Here is a 19,520-nt window from a genome sequence, read left to right on the forward strand (position 1 = left end):
CAAGTTTTTATTTTTGTTTTAAATTATTCAAATATTGGGACATTAAGGCCATTCAATAACCAAGCTTGACATAAAGTTGGAAATATTGCCTAGTCAGGCTTACTGAATATCATGTGAATTGAATAAAGTACCTCATTTCGAATATATGGAGTCAAACTGCCTATGTCGTCATAAAATTCGTCATGTATATATGACATTATTACTCTTTTTAGTAAACCATTATGTCACCATTTACGTAATATTATCATAAAAACTGATTTCTTAAAAATATGCCTGTAACAAAATTTGTGCGCATTGAAGTGATAGGTTAATAGCGTTCAGATGTAAATTACTGTACGTTTCAACTGTAGAAAGAAGTATGAATATAAATCGATCACCTCGATGAACGCAACATTTTGAATTTTACATGAAAGTCTATCAGACCACAGAATAATAGAACAAATATACGGAAATCTTGCATCCCGAAATTTTAATTTTTTTTTATTTAGAATGGTAGATCAACGGAGAGCGTGAAACGGCGTTCTTCGTCGGTGTCTTTGTTTACAATACGTCGTAAAGAAATCAAGCCTCGAGCAAACAAAACACTGCGTAATTTCCTGGACTTTGCATAACGTCCGCTCTCTCTATCTCGTCTTTTTTCGGTTATCAGTAACTATGACCAGGCAAATTATGAATCAGTTGAAATTACCACAAATAATGAGACATCAATAATAATAAAAATATGACTTAATGACGGCACTGTGTGTTATGTCTTAATATATCTCAAGACCAAAATTCGTGATGTCATTAAGTCATAAGGCTCTTGCTGAATCGTGTATATTGTACTCGTGTGTATCAATGTTCGATAAGTTACTCGTTGTACCGAATTACTATATATCTCTAAAATTGATTATTCATTTAACACCTTGCTAAGTACTCGCATTAAAGTTGTGTATAGCGTTATTCAACTATAAGTTTCCCTGATTATTTTGGTGTAATATCAATATGCAAGCAAGGGCGCGTAATTCCCCATCATAGCGACGCACAGTGACGTCACATAAGAACGTGATTCGCTATTATGGAAATCGGCAAAATTAGCAGTTCAGTTTACAAAATCGTGCGTCAGTGCTGCACACATTTCTAATCATACGGGTTACGTTGCGCTATCTCCTTGTTTTTTATTGGAATTTGTTTATTTTTTCTTATAAACCAGTTTCAATATATCATTTGCTCTGTGGTGTTTGAGTGTTCTGTTTTCGTCGTATCGACGCAAAATCAATGGGCATCAAAAAGTTGAAATTCAACATACGAGACGACACAACGCTCAATCAAAAGTGGTCTACAGTTGAAATTCAGAAAAACATGTTTACTGTTTAAACCGAAACGAATTTGGACCCAATTGATTGCTTTGTCATTTCTTATCGAAAGCATTTCTCTCATACATGTTACAAGTTTGTTTCGCTTTATGCATACTATATCCATAGTATCATCTATCTTTGTTTCGCAATTTCGCTTTCGCGACAAACTCGACTGGGCGGGATTATCACCTGTTTCGGAACTAATTTTCATTTGCTTGAATTGAGAAAATCGCTTTCGACAGAAACCGTGTTTTGCTGAAGTTGCGGGTTGGATTAGGATTTTGATGGAATCAAAACAAATCCATTACTTCGTGCATACGCATTTCGGGATCAAAATATCACATTTTTCACTTCGTATTTATGAGAAAACATGTTAAAAAAGCATTCCGTGCTTTAGCAAATACACATACGAATGAACTCAGAACATCATGCTAGAGACTTCTAATCGTGTCGTCTGATAAGATGACAGCGCAATAACAATCTACCCAGGAAACAACAAATTGGTCTGCGTTACCTCAACTGCGATTCAAACTGCGCTGTTTATGGAGTTTATTTTAGGCAACGGGACAAATATTGTGCCGTACGCCGTCTCTTTGTGAATACGTCGGCTGGTACCTAAGAACAAAATACATTACGTCACGTGGCGATAGCTAATCGATGTAGAAGCATATATAAGGTTACATGACGCTGGTATCAGTGAATACTTCATATATGTGTAATAGGAATACTTGCTTTATATGCAATATATCTTGTTGAAATTTAGCTTCGATGTTATTGCTAGGCACGATGTCTTACGCATTGTAAATTTACAATTGCAAAAGTATTAGAAGGTACTGAAAATGACTGCCCGCAAACACACCACACCTTTCGTTCTATCAGTTATCTCTGCAACGATTCGTTTACGATAAATCGCGTAAATGATAAAGAGGTACCGAAATGAAGTCGGGCGCTTATAATTACTAGGTATAGCTCGTAACGGGACGGTTGTTTTTTGTATTTGTTTATAGCTTAGTACGACGGGAGTTGTTTTTTCGCGAGTCACCCACACGGAGCAAGTTCGCTAGCAAGCAGATAAGGAGTACAAATGGTTACTTTTGAAGACTCGATCTTGTCTTTGTAACTAGCGAGTACGCTAATTATTATTATTATATTTTTCATCACGACAGACGCTGGTAATGGGTGCCTCTCGGGTAGAGACAAAATAGCGTAACGAGGCCGCATCAGCGGTGGCTTTCTTCTTGTCGTTGACAAGCCATAACCGTAAATACGAAAAAAAATCATTAAATGTCGAAAAGAAAAAAGCCCACAGCTGGGCCGTAAACCATCATGCGAAATTATCCGAGCTCTGAACAATATTGATACCCAGGGAGACACGGGTGCGCTATTGACAATCGCAAGTGCGAAAGACCTTTATCATGCAAATCGCTGCGGTTATCGACGAAGTGCTATCTGCCACAGCTGAAGGCGTGTTAGATTAGATTTTAAAGGTAATGTGCTAAGAGGCGAAGAGCGAGATAGAACACCAGTGGTATATCAGTATATATTGCAACGTTGGCAGGCAATAACAACTAGTTCAGTCATCAGCTTGCAGTGTAGTATAGTCATGCTAACAACCTTCAGCTTCGAAAGGCATCACAATGTATATATAGATTGCGTCATAGATCAGTTGATTAACTGACTATACTTATTCTCAGTCAGTGATTAGTCACAGTTTCATGTATGGATTTTGGTGATTTTTGATAGATTTATATTTGCTGCAATGATGCTTTCGTCAGAATATACGCATACCGTTTCTAAAAACAAACTATGTGATGTCAATCTACTTGTGCATATGAGTAGACTTTCTAAACTTTATTGTTGTAATCAAGGTATCTAAAGTTTACAATAGCATGGTTTAGTTGGTGAAGGCAATTAATGTTTAAATGGCGGTTTCTGATTTTAGTAGTGATGTGAAGGTCTGTATCATGACCTTCTAATTTCGTACAGTGAAACCTTATTCTCGAAGGATTTAATGAGGTTATTTATTGGTTTCTACCACCAACTTGAACTTAAGTTGTGTTTTTATTTTATTATTTGACAGAAAAATTACTATACGAAACAGTCGTTTATATAGTATGCTTCACATATTTGCTGACTGCTACATTGTACTATAAAGCAGTAAAAATAAACTTTTCAGCTTTTCGAAATTTACCGATTATCAAATACGGAATGTCAGCTGATCCAGTCAGTTTTCCATTCCCTAGTTTTTATAACCATCAGTTTCTTCCATACCCAAGGCCGAACTTTTGGCTGAATTTTGCACAGCCTGAATTGTGCATTGGGGAAGGAAATATGGCGTCACAAGGCAATTACGTCACTTCTAATGTGAACAACGATGCTTTGGTCGTGTATGATGCAAGACAGAGTTCAGGCGTGGCCCGTTGTTTGAAGATCAACGCAGACAGGGTTCCGAAGGAAATTCCCACCAGTGATGCTTTTATTATGACTCCTCAAGGCCTCTTGCCGAGCGAGTATCAATTATTTGGTATCTCAAATCCGAACCCCTTGGATATTTACGCAACGGGCTTATCGAGCCACGGTAGCGGATCTTCTGTCTCCTCGAGCGTCGGAAGCCAAGACCCCACGCATAGCGGTAGTAATGTTATGCCGAAACCTTTGCACCGAGTACCCACTGTGCGGCAACAACACTATCATCAAAGACATCACGCACAAGCAAAGCACCCGCAAGCAAACAACTTGAAAAATAAAACAAGGTTTAGTGCTACTGGCTTGTCATCTAATTACATGGTTGTACGAGACACAAAAATGTCACTTTCCTCCGCTCCGTCGTCACCCAGTGCTGGTTCAGTGGGTGGCAGTTTGGGCAATAATTATCATTTGCCTCCAACTCACTTGCCAGATTCTAACGCTTATTATAGACAGCAGTACAAGGGTAGTTCGTCGTCATCATCGTGCTGCTCAAATTCAGGACTTAAAATATCTTCTTCCTCGCAATCTTCCTACTCATCGTGCTCCTCACTCTCATCGTCACCCTCAGTAAATGGAATTTCTCCACGAAAGAGAAGAGCTGATGATGTCATTAACAATAACAGAGAGGCTTACTGCCGAAAAGAGTATTATTACCGCCAAGGACCTGGCGGCCAAATCATAACGCTGTGTTCGTGTGAGGTTTGTGCTACGGATGAAGTCACTGCTCGAGTAGATGACGTCACAATTCGTGATTCACGAACAACGGAAGAACATGGACAACAGCAAAAACGATCAAAGAACGACGACGACGTAGTTTTTGTTTCTGCACAACTTCCCAGACCTCAGCAATCACCCAACATTCCTATTCCGAAAGAGCGACCAGCCAGAAAAGCCAAAAAGTCTTCCAGAAAGGCTGTTAATCGTGCTGCTCCAGTGGCACAGAATGCTACCTCTCACAATAACTTTCCATTTGTAGTTCCAACGACGACATCTTCTGAATTCTCAGACCAACAAAAAGACAATGTTGGCCGATATTATCTCAGAAGCGCTGTCAAAGGCCGCAAACAGGAAGAGATGGTGGGCAAGTACGCCACAGATGTCCAGGTACAACACGAAAACATCCATTTGGTGCAATCAATAGTCGCCCCCGTCGTTGCTCAAAGTGATCAAAACAATAACGCTGAGGCACAAAGGCATTACAATAAAGGTACAGTTGGGAATAACACTCCACGCTACCACACCCGTAGCCAACAAAAGAAGGCTAAAGCTGATAACAAATCGAAAGTTCGAAACCAAAAAAGTGATGTCCAACAACACTCCAACGCACAGTACAATCATGTCATTGTGGCGACCGAGACTAACCCCTCTGCTGCTCCAAATACAAGCTCTTCAAGTGTCCAGCAAGTACCAGAATGTAAAGCGCAGGCGCAACAGTACGTTCCTACCTCAACCGAATCATCACCAGCAGCCGAGGGATCAAAAGAGACTCCGCGATCTTCTTCATCTTTGAAGAAATTGTACGACATTCACGGAATAATTGGAGTCGGAGGAGGCGGCACCGTATATGCAGGTCAGTATTTTATTTTGTGTTCACAAATTAATGTAAACAATGTTTGTTAAACATGCTGTTGAAATATGTTATGATTCGTCCCGACCTTCAAATTTGAATACCCAAATATCCGGATTGCTCGCTGCATGTAAAATCGATTTTCAAGCCAGCGGATCAAAACAGGCAGGCAAGTATTACTAAATAATACGTCATCTGCAAATGTGCAAAAATAGGAAATCGGTTTATAACCGATATTGTTTTTTTGTGGTCGGTAACCTCGGTCGAGGGATTAACCTGTTTCACGCATCATAAGTAGTGTAGTGATATTTGGTTTTAAGTTTAGTTTCACCGTTACGACAGAGAGTGCCGTTAATCGGAATCGATCCCCACGTCGCGAAAAGTAATTAGCGGCTTCTTCGCGAGGTCGTGTCAATGGCGCTCACTTCGCCCCGCTGAGTATTTTATTACCACAAGGCTGCATCACCAATAACCAAGTCTGCAAAGCTGTTGATCGGCTTTCGCCCAATACGCGATGTCGTGTATTTCACGTTTCGTTTCGGCAGCTTGACACATTGCCTGCCATATGTCGACGGTGCCCTTTTGCTCGTTCAATCTCATTAAGTCGCCAATATCGCGACTCGTTGCAAATCGATGTCAGTAATTGAGACCCAATATGTACTGATTCGGAAACTTCTTACTTACTGTTATAAAACTCAGTAAATTTGCTTGATTGTTTCCGTATCTCAAATGAAACGCTTTGATTTCTGACAACAAAAATTTAAAATTATGGTGCTTTTCCAACTGAATCAGCATTCACAAAGTTATTGCAAAATCCCCTAAACAAAGACTGACCGACGCGACCTGACCCGTATGCCACAGTCTTGCAACGTGCCTAAGTCGCATTATAATACTACAATAGAATAAGCACAGATAAAATTCAGACCGAAAATCCAATGCCACAACTTTCCATATTTTCCACGAAACTTCTTTTCTACCGCGTCACGTCTACAAAGTATTTAAGTTCATAAGTGGGAAAAGACCTTCGTACTAGGTTTAAAACAACGTTCACATTATTTCCTAAATCATCAATCGAAAATGGAATGTAAACCACATCGAAAGTATTAATTTTTCGTAAACATACTGTTAATTAGATACCAAAAAAACAATTTGAATTCAAATTGGATAAGAAATTTTCGATTTCTATTGCGGTTTTTCGTTTTTACACTGGCTGTTGTTTCTAGTGATAATACCAACTTTATGAAGTTTCTTATATTTTTAAGAAAACAAGTTCGATATATACACTTGAATATTTCAAAATCGCAACTTTTTTGTTGATTCTTCATGAAATAGTTTTAACTGTTTTCTCACGTTGCTATTTCGACGTTTTTCGGTCCAGTAATCGGTTTGCTTTCAACGTAATTTAGAACAGAAGAGAGCGAAGATCAATCATATCGTTTTGGGTTTCCTCTGAGATCGGATTAACTTACCAGTAGGTTTTTTTCATCGCTACTTTAAAACGGATCGAACTATTTTATCGTTCGAGATTACGTTTCGTACCTTGGTGTTATTTGTGATTTTCGGCCCTATGTTTTCGTGCCGCGACGAATTAATTGTCGGACTAATTGTCTATTTGACCTTCGACTGCAATTTAATTTGCTCAAACAAATTTCGCAACTGATGATTGTCTTTTAAATTGGCGTATCATAGTTGGGCCGTGACCAATTTCTGATTATCTATATACAGTCGACTGACTGGGTAAATTTGAACACGAAAACTTTATGATTTGGGCTAGTTTATAGGTGTGCCGCGTAGGTATGAATAATTCACTTGTTATATATTACTATCCACACCTGCCTGTCTGAAAACACAAAGATCGGATGGCCAGAGTTTAAACACAAAATACCGCACCAAACGAACGCAGAACAAAGAACGAATATGAAAACCTACGAGTAACACGACAGGACTTCCGTACGAGTCACATTATATTAAATTGTGGGCATTGACTAAAATAAACTTTGAAGAGAAGTGGCGTCGGCTTCGACGACGGGAACGAGTGTTGATGCGTGTTCCCGCGATTGTATTACACGGTTATGTTAAATGTGTTGGGCTTGTCTGTCGATATCATTGGCTATGTAAATTTATCGATGTACATAGAGTTATCCACATAAATGCAAATATACGGATTTATGAAACAGACAACGCATATTTTGTTGCGAATTAAGTCCAAAATAACTTTATTCTTTCCATATGATCAAATTCACATCCGTTTAGAAAATCTGGAATCGAGTCGTGACTGCTTCTGCATTTGAAATTCGGTGATTTTACAATCGATCGTAAACATTTAAAGCGCTGTCTTTTGTTCACTGTGCATTAAACTGTTTTACAGCTTTATACGTTATTTCAATGTTCAAGGTTCTAAGCTCGTAACGCACAATGAAAAAGGCAAATTAGATCATGTTTGTCAAGGTCGTTTACAAAGGGATCATACATATCGCAAGTAAACGCGACACCGCTTGTTATTTTACATGCAAATGCGAAACTCCAACTCAATGACGGTGCAACATTGTTCATTATTCTTGCTTTCGCATTCTATTTACTCTTTTCTTCTAAAGCGTTTGTGGGAAATATCTTCGGTGTGGAACTGTTTATCTAAAATTGATATAATACCGACATACTATATATTGTTTAACGATAAAGAGTCAACATTCAAATGCGAGGCAAAATAGGTTCACTTCATTTGTTTTATAACAATATTTTTTTAAATGCTAGTTTGTATCGTTGGAGAGATTGAAGTATTGATAAGAAATGTATTCTTATGCAATATTGCGCTATGTCACCGATGCCCTTGACTCCCCGATTTATCTCGAAATCCGGTGTGAGAATATGATTTAATGGGTATTAGAGTTCGAGTGCACGTAATAACCGGATTTTCATCAAATTAATCACGCGTTAGTCGGCCGTCTTGGCGAAATAATACGATGCTCGCCAAATTCATTCAATCGAGATGTTCATTTGTGTAAGGAGCTTACACGTCAACAACATGCGCGGTAATCGTGATTTGACATTATTATTATTAATACAGTGCATTCTTATTATTGCAATTCTAATATCCGGGTTGCCTTTTTTAAATTAAATTTCCGCAGTCTGTTTATTTTTTGTAATTTACTCCTAAGGAAATAAACTGCGTGTCAAATTTTAGTGAGAAATTTATTATTAGACTTCTTAACAATGTGGCGTTCAGGCCGAGCACTCGGGTCAGACATCCACTAGAAATAAATTCTGACCTTTTGTTGTTTCTAATGAAACTAAATTACGTGGTATTGAAATACGATTCAAATTGCTTGCATTATTGCACAGTATTACCGAGTTTAAAAAATATAGCGATATTGAATTTAAAAGCTTTGTTGTGATTGCTTATCGTATTCGATGACCATATGCGTATTGTTTACTTCATTCGGCGTGGTGGTGACTAATTTTCGATTCTACGTGGTATTTAACGAGTTTTTGGTAACACGAACATCGCGTATGGTTAGAGGGTTTAATGTTACAAGAGTTTAAACTTATTTAGGGCTAATACTTAAATTAAACTTTTACGCTCATCAAAAAAGGACTTTCTCAGAATTACACAATATGAAACTTCCTACGCGTTTTGCTGATTTTTTTAGGATTCTATATTCTCTGCATATTGTTTTTTGTTATAGTTTGAAAATTTATCGGGTGTCGCCTGTGTTTTATTTTAAGCATACAGGCGTGCACCGCCCGCACCCTCGATTCTGTCTAAAAATAGCCTCAGAAATAATATGGTATGTGTGCGTCTACGTAATGACGTGTGCGTGATAAATTCTCTCAAACTTTGACGCACTCTCTCGTTTTATTAGGAAAGCGCATAACCAGAAATTGGTATTTTCACGTTACGCTACATCGGGTACCCTGTTAAATATAACAACACGACAACATATTTAGTGTGCGTTTTAAAATAGAACATTCAATGCCATATTCGTTATTACAAATACTTAACAAATAAATTCTATAAATAGTGATCAATTTGTTAAAGATAGTTCTATCTATTTTAGTAATTCTGTACAGCAAAATTTGGCCATTTGTAACTAAAATCGTGTCGGAGTCGTACGTGTTCTATTAGAAGCATATTTTCATAAATTTTCATATGATCGTAGTGAAAATTATAGTTAAATCATATTGGCTAAAGCAACAAATGCTAGATAATATAATCAATACAGACCACAAAATGTCATTTGGCTACTTAAACTCGACAGCTTTGGTCCACTTTTCCCCTTTATAAAATATTGATCAACCGTAAGATTTGCAATGTCCGTTGTCCCCTGGGCATCGTAATGCGAAATACAGTTGCTACGAACATTGCCCGCGGCGGATGGAAAAATGAGCTACCCAGAATATCGAATTGGCATTGGCACTTAGGAACGGTAATCCAATGCTTATTCCAAATTAAATGACTTTCGTTTGTCGAATATCGGCCTCTTTCACATATAGTAATCAACCTGGTTTAGAAATGTAGAATCGATGCCTTGTCGTTTTGTTATTGGGAAAAACCACTCCCGTGGTGTTGGTGGTGACTATTGTTTGTCATATTTTATATATTGTGAATTTGTTTTCTATTGTTTGTGGGCGTCGGCTGGAGGATTTTAAAGCTTTGTCTACTCAAGAGCATTGCGCTTAAATATAAGCGTTCTTTCCACAGATGAAAAAGCTCAAAATGAATACCAGTCATTAAGCATCAAATCTAATATCTTTTTAATTTACTTTCCAGGTACCAGAAAAGCTGATGGCGTCCAGGTAGCTATCAAGCAAGTTCCTAAAGCCAAAGTAAAGAGATGGGGAAAACTCAATGATCGTGTGGTACCCATTGAATTTGAGCTCTTGTACCGTGCCTCACACGAGAGACATACCGGTAAGTTTCTATTTTTAGGTTTTAAACAAAACACTTATCATGATTTCGTAATTGGTCTTACCATTTCTGAAGTGTTTTCAATCAAATAATAATAGTGTCGTTTTAGATACATATATCTTTATTATTTTGAACATACTTATCAGTAAAATGTCATCCACCAAATACATTGCTGTGATATGTTTTGCTGTCTATGCAACGCATTTGGTCACTTATTGACGCGTGTCACGTCTCTGGGCTTTGTGATGTCAGCAAGAATGTATAAAATATGTTTCTATTTTGGTTTACAGGAATCATCAACATGCTAGACTGGTACGAAAGGCGTAGCACGTACATTCTGATAATGGAGCGTCCTCAGCCAGTTATCGATCTTTTTGACTACCTCAACCAATATGGTGCCTTACCAGAAGCGAATGCTCGTGCTATCTTCCGTCAGATCGCCGAGGCTGTAATCCACTGTCACGCCAACGGCGTCGTTCATCGGGACATCAAGGACGAAAATGTTCTTTTGAATCTCCATACCTCCGAAGCAAAGCTTATCGATTTTGGTTGCGGAACCGTCTTGAAGGTAATGACCTAATGGCATCTGCTGCTCTTTATTGTTATTAATATCTTGATCACGATATTAATGTGAACCCATTCACAAATTTATCTTCTCAAATTCCTTTCATACGCACAGACCGTAATGAAATTGTGCTATTATGAATTGATTTATGCCTCTCCCATGCTTAATCGACAGTGGGGATTGTGAGCTAAGCACACGATTGATTATATAAATTGCTTCCCTGATCAATAAAAGTTATGCGCTGTGTCTCGGTGATATAGCAAATTACAATGCCCAGTGCTAAAATTGATTATTGTTTCACAGAACACGCCTTACACCGAATTTGCTGGCACTCCAGAATTTTATCCACCTGAGTGGTTTACACATCGCCGTTACTACGGACATCGCGTCGACGCTTGGTCACTAGGAGTACTTCTATACACAATGGTCGAAGCCGAAGTACCCTTCCAAAAAGAAAAGGATATAGTTGAGTGCAATCTACGCCACAAACGTGCCGCCCATCTCAGTGATTCGTGTAAGCACCTGATAGCTTGGATGCTACAAAAAGACCAGGATATGCGACCTACCATTGAGCAAGCACTTGCCCACCCCTGGTTTCAAGAATGCGAGACCGTTCCACCCAGGAACACACCCGCATCGAAAGCGGTCGCATCCGGGGTTATGGGCACTGACGAACTTTACGAAAAGCGTCTTCACAATCACCAAAATGGAACCAATGCAGCTTCGAAGGGCGCTGGCACTTGTCACGAAGTAGCCTCTGTCGAATCTCCGGAGAGTCCGCCACGATATATAGCACAGGAAACGGTTTTGTATCAGCCGCAGACGACCAACTGTCAAGCGGCGCACCGAAACGGCGTCGTTTATCATCAAACCGAGTACGCCGCTCGATGACAAACAACTTGAATAAAATCAGTACGATACAACATTAAGAACTGCTGAAGCGAACAAAATGATAATATTGCAACACATGCCGCCTCAACATAATGGGAAAAGCGTCATTGCCAATAAAGTGATCTGTACCAGGCTAGCCAAGCGTCTGCGGTCTTCCAGAGCAATTTCATGACACGATACGAAGCAGAAAATTAGCAGCTGTTCTTTGTTATCATGTTTTCGTTAGTTTGTCGACTACAACAATCTAAAAAAATATCAATGATTGAAGGAGTGGAATGTCTGTATTATTTATATATTTCATTGTTAATGATTCAGCTCTGCATGTTATTCTATTTTGTCCTTATATTTCTTCACATCAAAATTAAGGTTTGTTAGTAAGTGTTTCGTGTTGTTTGGATGTCACATTGCGCATTCCGGTCATTACTAAAATACAATGATATCTTTCGATAAAACTTGCGTTTATTTATAGCCCAATAATTAATTATGAGCCAGAAATAGAATGCAATACTAAGTCACATGTATTAAACTCTAAATAATATTAATTATTATCAAAGATGATCATATCCTAACGCGATCCATCATTGCCTTATAAATGGATACAGTATTGAATTCGATTTATATTTGGAAACTGTAATTCACCGGTCATGTGTTTCCAATGCTGGTATCTCACACACAAAGCACAACAACACTAACTATGGTTCTCCTCCACTTAATCCTCTTCCTATCTATTTCTCTCACAAAAACATTTTTCTTTGTTTTGCACATCTGCATCCAACACTTCCATACTAATATGAACCTATACCACTGTGAAAGACGTCATTTGCAAAAAAAAAATTTGATTTAAAATGTAATTGAAATTTAATTTGTCATGGCAAATCATTTTCGTTAAAACAGCTCAACTTGCCCTCTCCCAACTCTAATTTATTGATTGGACTTTTCTGTTAGGTTTCCGCAGAATAGCTTTCCAAGCCTATAATAAATAGTAATATAATAATATTATTTATTTGACAATATTTTGACGTCGCATTTTCTGCGCTTTCTTTATACATCATATACATTTTCTTCACTCTTTTGTCCAACTCTAAACAGGTATTTATTTAAAAAAAATTAACTTAAATAATATTGATTGATGAAATGTAAACTTTGATTTTTATATTTAAAATGAATTTTGTTTTGCTCATATGTCCTATATTAAACATATGTACAATGCAAATGCAGTACAGACATCGTTTTGATAGCGATCTGTTGCATGTCAAGTCCACGTCTATGAAAATCAATTGATGAATTTTCCATCAAAACTGGCGCTTGGATCTGCCAAGTACTGGCTGAAGACAGAATAGACTGTAACTGTAAAACTTGTCTCAGCCATCTGTTAAATGTCCCTTCCATATGTGCTATATTGCCCTTTGAAACATAACTTAATCCACTCCCGAGCACACGTACTTTTTCACTTTTACTATTTGATTCCTTCTGTGTTGCGCGTCTATTTAACTTATTTTTTCGTGGTTACTGTTACAATGGGTAAGCAATGTGCCTGTTTCGAAAGGTACAATTCGTTGAGCGGATCTGTACGTTTTGTAAACTTGCGAAGTCAGGGAGCAAAAAATGTCGTCGTTCGAAATGACAAGTACATTTTTTTTTAATTTATTTCTTTTGTGTGTATTATTATGCCCACAGTATTGGGCGTTACCGTTTATGCTTCTAAATTTTGCGATTATTCTTATTATTGTTGTAATATTCGAATACTTATTATTTTGTCTTGTTTATTTCTATTATTATCTATTGCAATTTCGTGTACAAACCTTTTCTCGATTTTTGATGAATTTACATTTGTGCTTCGTTTGGATACAGGAAGCCTTTATCATGGCGAATAAAAAACATTGAAAACCATATTTCTCACAGTGTTTATTCAGCAATTATTGCAAAAAAGATATACCGGGAGGGTTAGGTGATCTGTATCTCATCATTGCGATTTAAGACAAGGACGGCAGGTGTACAGTTACAGCAGCGTTAGCAGCCGTGAAGTTTGAAGAGTTCATTGTTGATTTTCAGTTGAGTATACGGCGCCACATATATTTCCCGCAGTCGAGTAATGTGAAGATACTTGCGTCAGTCAGATCATAATTGCCTGAATGATGAAAAAGTACATGACCTTGCCATTAAGGTAGTTTTTATTCTTGCCTTGCTTGTGTTTATTCAATTCTGCTGCAATTGATATGCCTTATCAGATCTGCAGTAGTTTTAGCGCTGAGGTTAAGCTCGATTGTTGTTGGTTTTGGGATTTTCGCTTATGCCGAGCATACGACAATATTGCATATTATGTTGATGCACAGGGTCATCGATAAATAGCTTGCACCACAGAATTTTACTTCGAATTTCCCCTCATTCCTTGACGTGTAGATGGCAAGTCGGCGTCGTTCGCCGTAATGCTATTTTGAACATAGGACATAATAATGTTGGGCTGTTTTTCTCACTGAAGTTTGAGATTATGAGATTATGTAAAAAATTTGAGATTATGTATTTTGGTTATGTTCATCACGTCAGTGAAATATTAATCCAACAAAACGCATCCTTTATCACTCGTGAATTAAATTGACAAAACCCCCTAAAATCAAAGAAATTGTCAATTTCGCCCTGTAATCGGCTTATATGATTTCGTTGATTTGTGCGTGAATATTGAAAGTGACGTCTTCCCCTTTCTAGCAACGTCACTGGCCCGCTAAAAACGTAAAATCAAAGATCACTTTTGTGCGTCTATTTATTTAACAGCGACATACAAATTTAACACAAGAAACTGAATCAAACGAAATTTTATTCGGGGAAGGACTGTCTGTTGCTATACCAACGTACGGAGAAATGCACGTCACAGACTTTTCATAGCTTTGGGTTCTAGATATCAAATGCTAAATTATAATGATTATACTAAATAATATGCTCATTGGCATTTTGTTTTGTAGACAGCATTTACGAGGTGAAATAATTTAAGATTTGATATCGAACTTTCCCTATTTGGTGGCAAACCGACCTTGAGAATGCAAAAAATATTTTTCCATTCAATTTTTAGAGCGTCAATGACCTTGTATCTTAAGAATATAGAAAACGTAAAAAAGTTGGCTGAAATGTATTGGAATTGCCATACAAAACGAATGTTAAGCAAATATACAGCTGTTATGCGCACAAAGAAAGGTACTACACGAACTATTCAAGCTATAATTTTTATGCTAATGATTTGGTTTCTGCAGGACTGACTACTCATCCTTCTGTGCTTTTGCATCAGCTGTATCATTTTTATTACGTAAATATTGAGATAGTGTCGTTTTCTAGGAATTTTAACGATTCCTACTAGCAATCGTATTCAAGAGAGTTTCGCAAATATATTGGAAACACGTAAATCGAAACAGTAGTACCCTCCCAATCGAGAAAGGACGTCACTTTTTGCTGACGTTGATCAATGCGTGAGCCAATACAAACATATACATGCACGTTCCTGGAAATACCTTGGCGTCTCATTGCTCGAAAATGCACAGCTGTGATCATTTCAGTTTTTGAAACGCAAACGCATTCCAAGACCTTCATATATTCTGGGAAATTTGCGCAGAAATGTGCAGTAACTATTTTGTCATATATTGATAGCTGTAATCGTTGCAAGGCAAGTGCAAATTATAACAATGTGTGCGAGTGTTAAAAATGACGTTATTTTAGAGTAATTCGCAATACACCGAGTTGCAAATTAAGGGGTTGTCTACCAGGGAGATATAGAATATATTGCCTGTATGCTGATCAGTCAAAATTGTTTTTGTCTGGGTAGTCGGTCCTTTCTCTGGTTTTTCAAAACTCGAACAAACAGATAGTTGTAGACTTCGACGCTCGATGATTAGCATGTCTGACGTTATTGCTATCATGTTAAGTTTTTTTAATCTTTGATTTCGCCTTAGTTGGTCCGACTATATCCAAGCTTGACCGCCACATCACCTATGCTAGGTCGTGATGAAGTGGGAAGGACTCGAAGACAAATCGCCACGAATACACAACTCAGTAGATTAGTGTTCAGAGTGTTCATAGCTATAAAGAATCGAATCACTATTACTAAACTTTTTTGTTTTCACTTGTCGGCTGCGGCAAAAATGGAATGTACGCTGCCGTTTCAATCAATTGCTTTCAGCGAATTCTCACTGACTGATGATGGATAGACCTGTTGAGTCGAATATGTGAAGCATGTTTACATCATCTTGTCGGATTTCCTGACATAATTTTTCTGTGCAAATATCTTTTATCGGAACCGTTGGAACCAGGTGAAGCATTCTTAATTCCTGCATATGTTTTCCGTTATAAACGACATTGTGAAATAACTTGTTTACCACGGAGAGACTTCTTGTCAGCGTTATTTTAACGGGAGAAATTGACTCACGTGCGAGTATTCCTATTGCTTGCAAATATTCCATTTATTGCGAAACAGAATAAAAATAAATGTTTCTTGTAGACAATGAGTTTATATATTTCTGTGCCTTTGAGCATGATTACTTTTTGCATACATCCCTTTCGACATACATGCATCGGGCTATTGTTTGTGAATTACAATTAGCAATCACATAATGTCATTATCAAAATACTAAAACGGTTATAATTTTTGGCAGAATCACCTAGGACCCGAAATTGGTTATTACAATATAATTCGATTAGTAATGAAGATGGATATATGGCCCCAATCACAATCAAATGCCCTCTTTCGCAGAAGGCAATCGGGCAGCCATATGAAGCAGATTCGATTCGAAGCAGCTACACAATATATACGAGACTTTTTCTTTAAGTGATTTTAAATGTCTCTAAATGAAAATGACGATTAATGGATAAAATATATTATATACTAATTAATTAACGCATATGCCCGAAATCAATAGTTTATCGAGCCTTTCCAAAGAGCCTATACGAGTCTTTAATAACTCATGCAACAATAACACAACAACCTGGGTTATCTAGCCTTAATCTTACTTGCGCGTTTCCCTTTTCCGGAATGACATCACCAACTCTTCCTAATAAGGGCAGTAAATGAGAAACCCGACGTTAACCAGCCAGGTAGATAGGTAATGTTGTCGAATCAGTTACATCCGTCTCGACTTCAACGATGAATCATCCAATCTGTGCGGTAGCTTACTGTCTCTAACAGAGAACTAAAATGAATCTTTAATTTAAAAGAGACTAATTGTTCATTTTTGCAATCTCGTGTAATTCTTATTTTGGATAATAGCTTTACCAACAGTGTAAAGAAGAGACTGTACCGTGATGAAGTATGCCGTTAATTTATCCCGAACAATAATAAATTATAAATTTACTCTAATAAATAACGAGATAAATTATTCAGATAACGAGTGAAATCCCCCCCCCCCCCATCATATTATCTTAGGCGATCAAAATAATAAAAGAGCTACACATCTCATTCAAACAACCTTCGATAATCTTGTCCTAACGGTGGCATAGCACCGCCGAGAGGATTATGGTACAATTGCATTCTATTAACTCAACTATGTACGGGTGGATTCCAGTGGGCATTTACAATTTTATTAGACCGAGAGCCACAAGTCCATATCGAGCGCTTGTGCAGTTTCATAAAGAAAGACTGTTGCATAAGGCACGCCACAGGATTTGAAAGATTCGTCAAACCCGCGTGTGACCATTTATGTACCGGATATATCAAGCACAATTTATATTTGCGTCAAAATACAAGCCTCGTGTTATTATTTATGAGTGAGCATGTGCGATAGCCGATATTAATAACAAAGCCATTGTATTTTGCTTATGTTCTATCTATGGAGAATACAAAGCAGTAACTGTTTTTTACCTCGTTTCACTTGCTATTTCAATATGCCCTTTATTAACATGAAAGTACGTGTTTCCTTCGCCGTCATTCTTAAGTGCTGGTTTGTAAATAAGTAGCTTTATCTTCTGAGAAAGGACAGAAGTGATATCGAAGTATCCTCAATGGCGAAATGAATCAAGCGGTTATGTGTAGCCGCCCTTATCGACGTCATATAATCGCTCTCAAAACGACGAAACCGGTGATTATTTCATTTTATGGTATTTGCTTTTTTAATCATATTAAAAGATCCTTCGTGGTTCATTGTTGCGGTGAATTACGGTGGAAATAGCTTTAAATAAAATAGTATGATCGACCGTTTGTATGGAAACTTGAATTATTTTTGTTAAGAGATAAAGAGGCATACTCTATTGATACTATTATTTTTGTCATATGTGTTTGGTAATGTCTATCATCACATGTACACGATATTCTGGATTTTCATAAAGTTTTTCATTTGCAGAGGGAATCTATTGATACCATATAGTTTGTTGTCCATATAAAACCTAAATAAACACTTATTAAATATATATCGAGAACTGACTTCATAACAAAATTGATATTGTAACAAGACTAATACTCTGTATATTCTCTTGCTCGCTGTCGGTGTCTATTTGTGAGATTAAAGCGAACATTTTAAAATACTATTAAATATCATTTATTTTAATGATTTTATCTCACCACATACGTTTTGTCTTCCACCCTAATGTTAAATATCCTATTATGGGAGACATTGGAAATCGACATCCTGTGCATACGGAAATGGTAGGATGTGGCCTTTACGGGTCGTTTACGCCCAGTCTGCGTTGCCTAAAGAAGTCAATATTCTGACGTATGGAAACACAAACAAGACCTTTCGCGGAGTTCGTTATCATATGTTCCCGTTGATTGACGCCGGTATAAATTCGAGCTATTGCTGATTGGCATAATGTACGCGACCAGAAAAGCTGTAATTACTTTATTAGGCGTTCTCGGAATTTGCTAAAGTTGTGTATGTTATTGTAATGGCCATCATATTATCTGACCAATCCAAATGGACATAAGTTTGATCTTAAAATAGTACAAAATATTATTTGAGTCACTTCAACCCATGTAACTGGACCGGACCTTTCCTATCAATAGATTATTAGTTTTTGCCCCTTTAAAGCGTCTCCCAAGGCACGTCGTCAAGACGAGTCAATGTCATGACCGCTGACAGAAGATCGATTTGAAAATGAGATTCATTGACCCGATTTTCTTCGTATAGGGAGTCCAGAGTACAAAAAGGTCCTGGAAATCACGTGGCTTAAATTTTCACTGCCGTGCTATTTATAAAAAAAATCAGTAAGATCACCGAACATTTGATTCGAATATTCAACTAGGACTAATAAATTAGCATTCTCGCGTCCCGACTCGGCTATTTATCATGCTACTTAATGCATGTTGGATAATTCCTAAACCGCGAGATTATGACCGTAATTAAGGCTTGTAAGCATCCATGGTATCGGATATATCCTTTCTCATGAAGTTCGTTACGGCTAGTCATGTAAGTACATGTAATCCTTGGGTTTTCGACTACTGTGTCTAATTTAATATTTAGCTGAAGAAAAACTATATAACATGAGTTCATGGGGCAAGCTCGTCAAAAATCTTATTTAATTATACGTAACCGGGTTCAGCGGTAAGTATTTTTGTTTTTCAGTAAAATTATGAACTGAAAGCGAAACTCACTTTAGGCCGGATGGTACCTTCATAAATACCAAGATTGAAAGCACCGGAACTGATAAATTGATGCAAACGAAACGCTGTTATACCGTAAAAAGCTTAACTCGATTAAATCGAGAGTGGCCAATGACGGATGTGAGGTTATGTACTATTCCTTAAACTAACAAGGCTATGGTATAGGTGTCATTGACAGATAAAGAAAATTTTCGCGTCGTACGATTACGAGTATA

At 37.5% G+C, this 19,520-nt stretch overlaps 1 protein-coding gene across 1 annotated transcript; it reads left to right on the forward strand.

Annotated features, from left to right (window-relative positions):
• The first annotated feature begins 3,398 nt into the window (after positions 1-3,398).
• Positions 3,399-13,627, forward strand: LOC120347136 (uncharacterized). The gene is made up of 4 exons (XM_039416999.2): positions 3,399-5,376; positions 10,142-10,282; positions 10,570-10,847; positions 11,148-13,627. The coding sequence occupies exons 1-4, from the start codon at positions 3,546-3,548 to the stop codon at positions 11,733-11,735; spliced, it is 2,838 nt and encodes a 945-aa protein (XP_039272933.2). The 5' UTR covers positions 3,399-3,545; the 3' UTR covers positions 11,736-13,627.
• Positions 13,628-19,520: the final 5,893 nt, after the last annotated feature.

This window comes from Styela clava, chromosome 11 (assembly GCF_964204865.1).
Source record: "Styela clava chromosome 11, kaStyClav1.hap1.2, whole genome shotgun sequence".
NCBI classification, from domain to species: domain Eukaryota; kingdom Metazoa; phylum Chordata; class Ascidiacea; order Stolidobranchia; family Styelidae; genus Styela; species Styela clava.

Coding starts and splice junctions, on each gene's coding strand:
- LOC120347136 (XM_039416999.2), top strand. CDS start 3,546: ATGTCAGCTGATCCAGTCAGTTTTCCATTCCCTAGTTTTTATAACCAT. Junction 5,377..10,141: donor AGGCGGCACCGTATATGCAG/GTCAGTATTTTA, acceptor TTTACTTTCCAG/GTACCAGAAAAGCTGATGGC. Junction 10,283..10,569: donor CTCACACGAGAGACATACCG/GTAAGTTTCTAT, acceptor TTTGGTTTACAG/GAATCATCAACATGCTAGAC.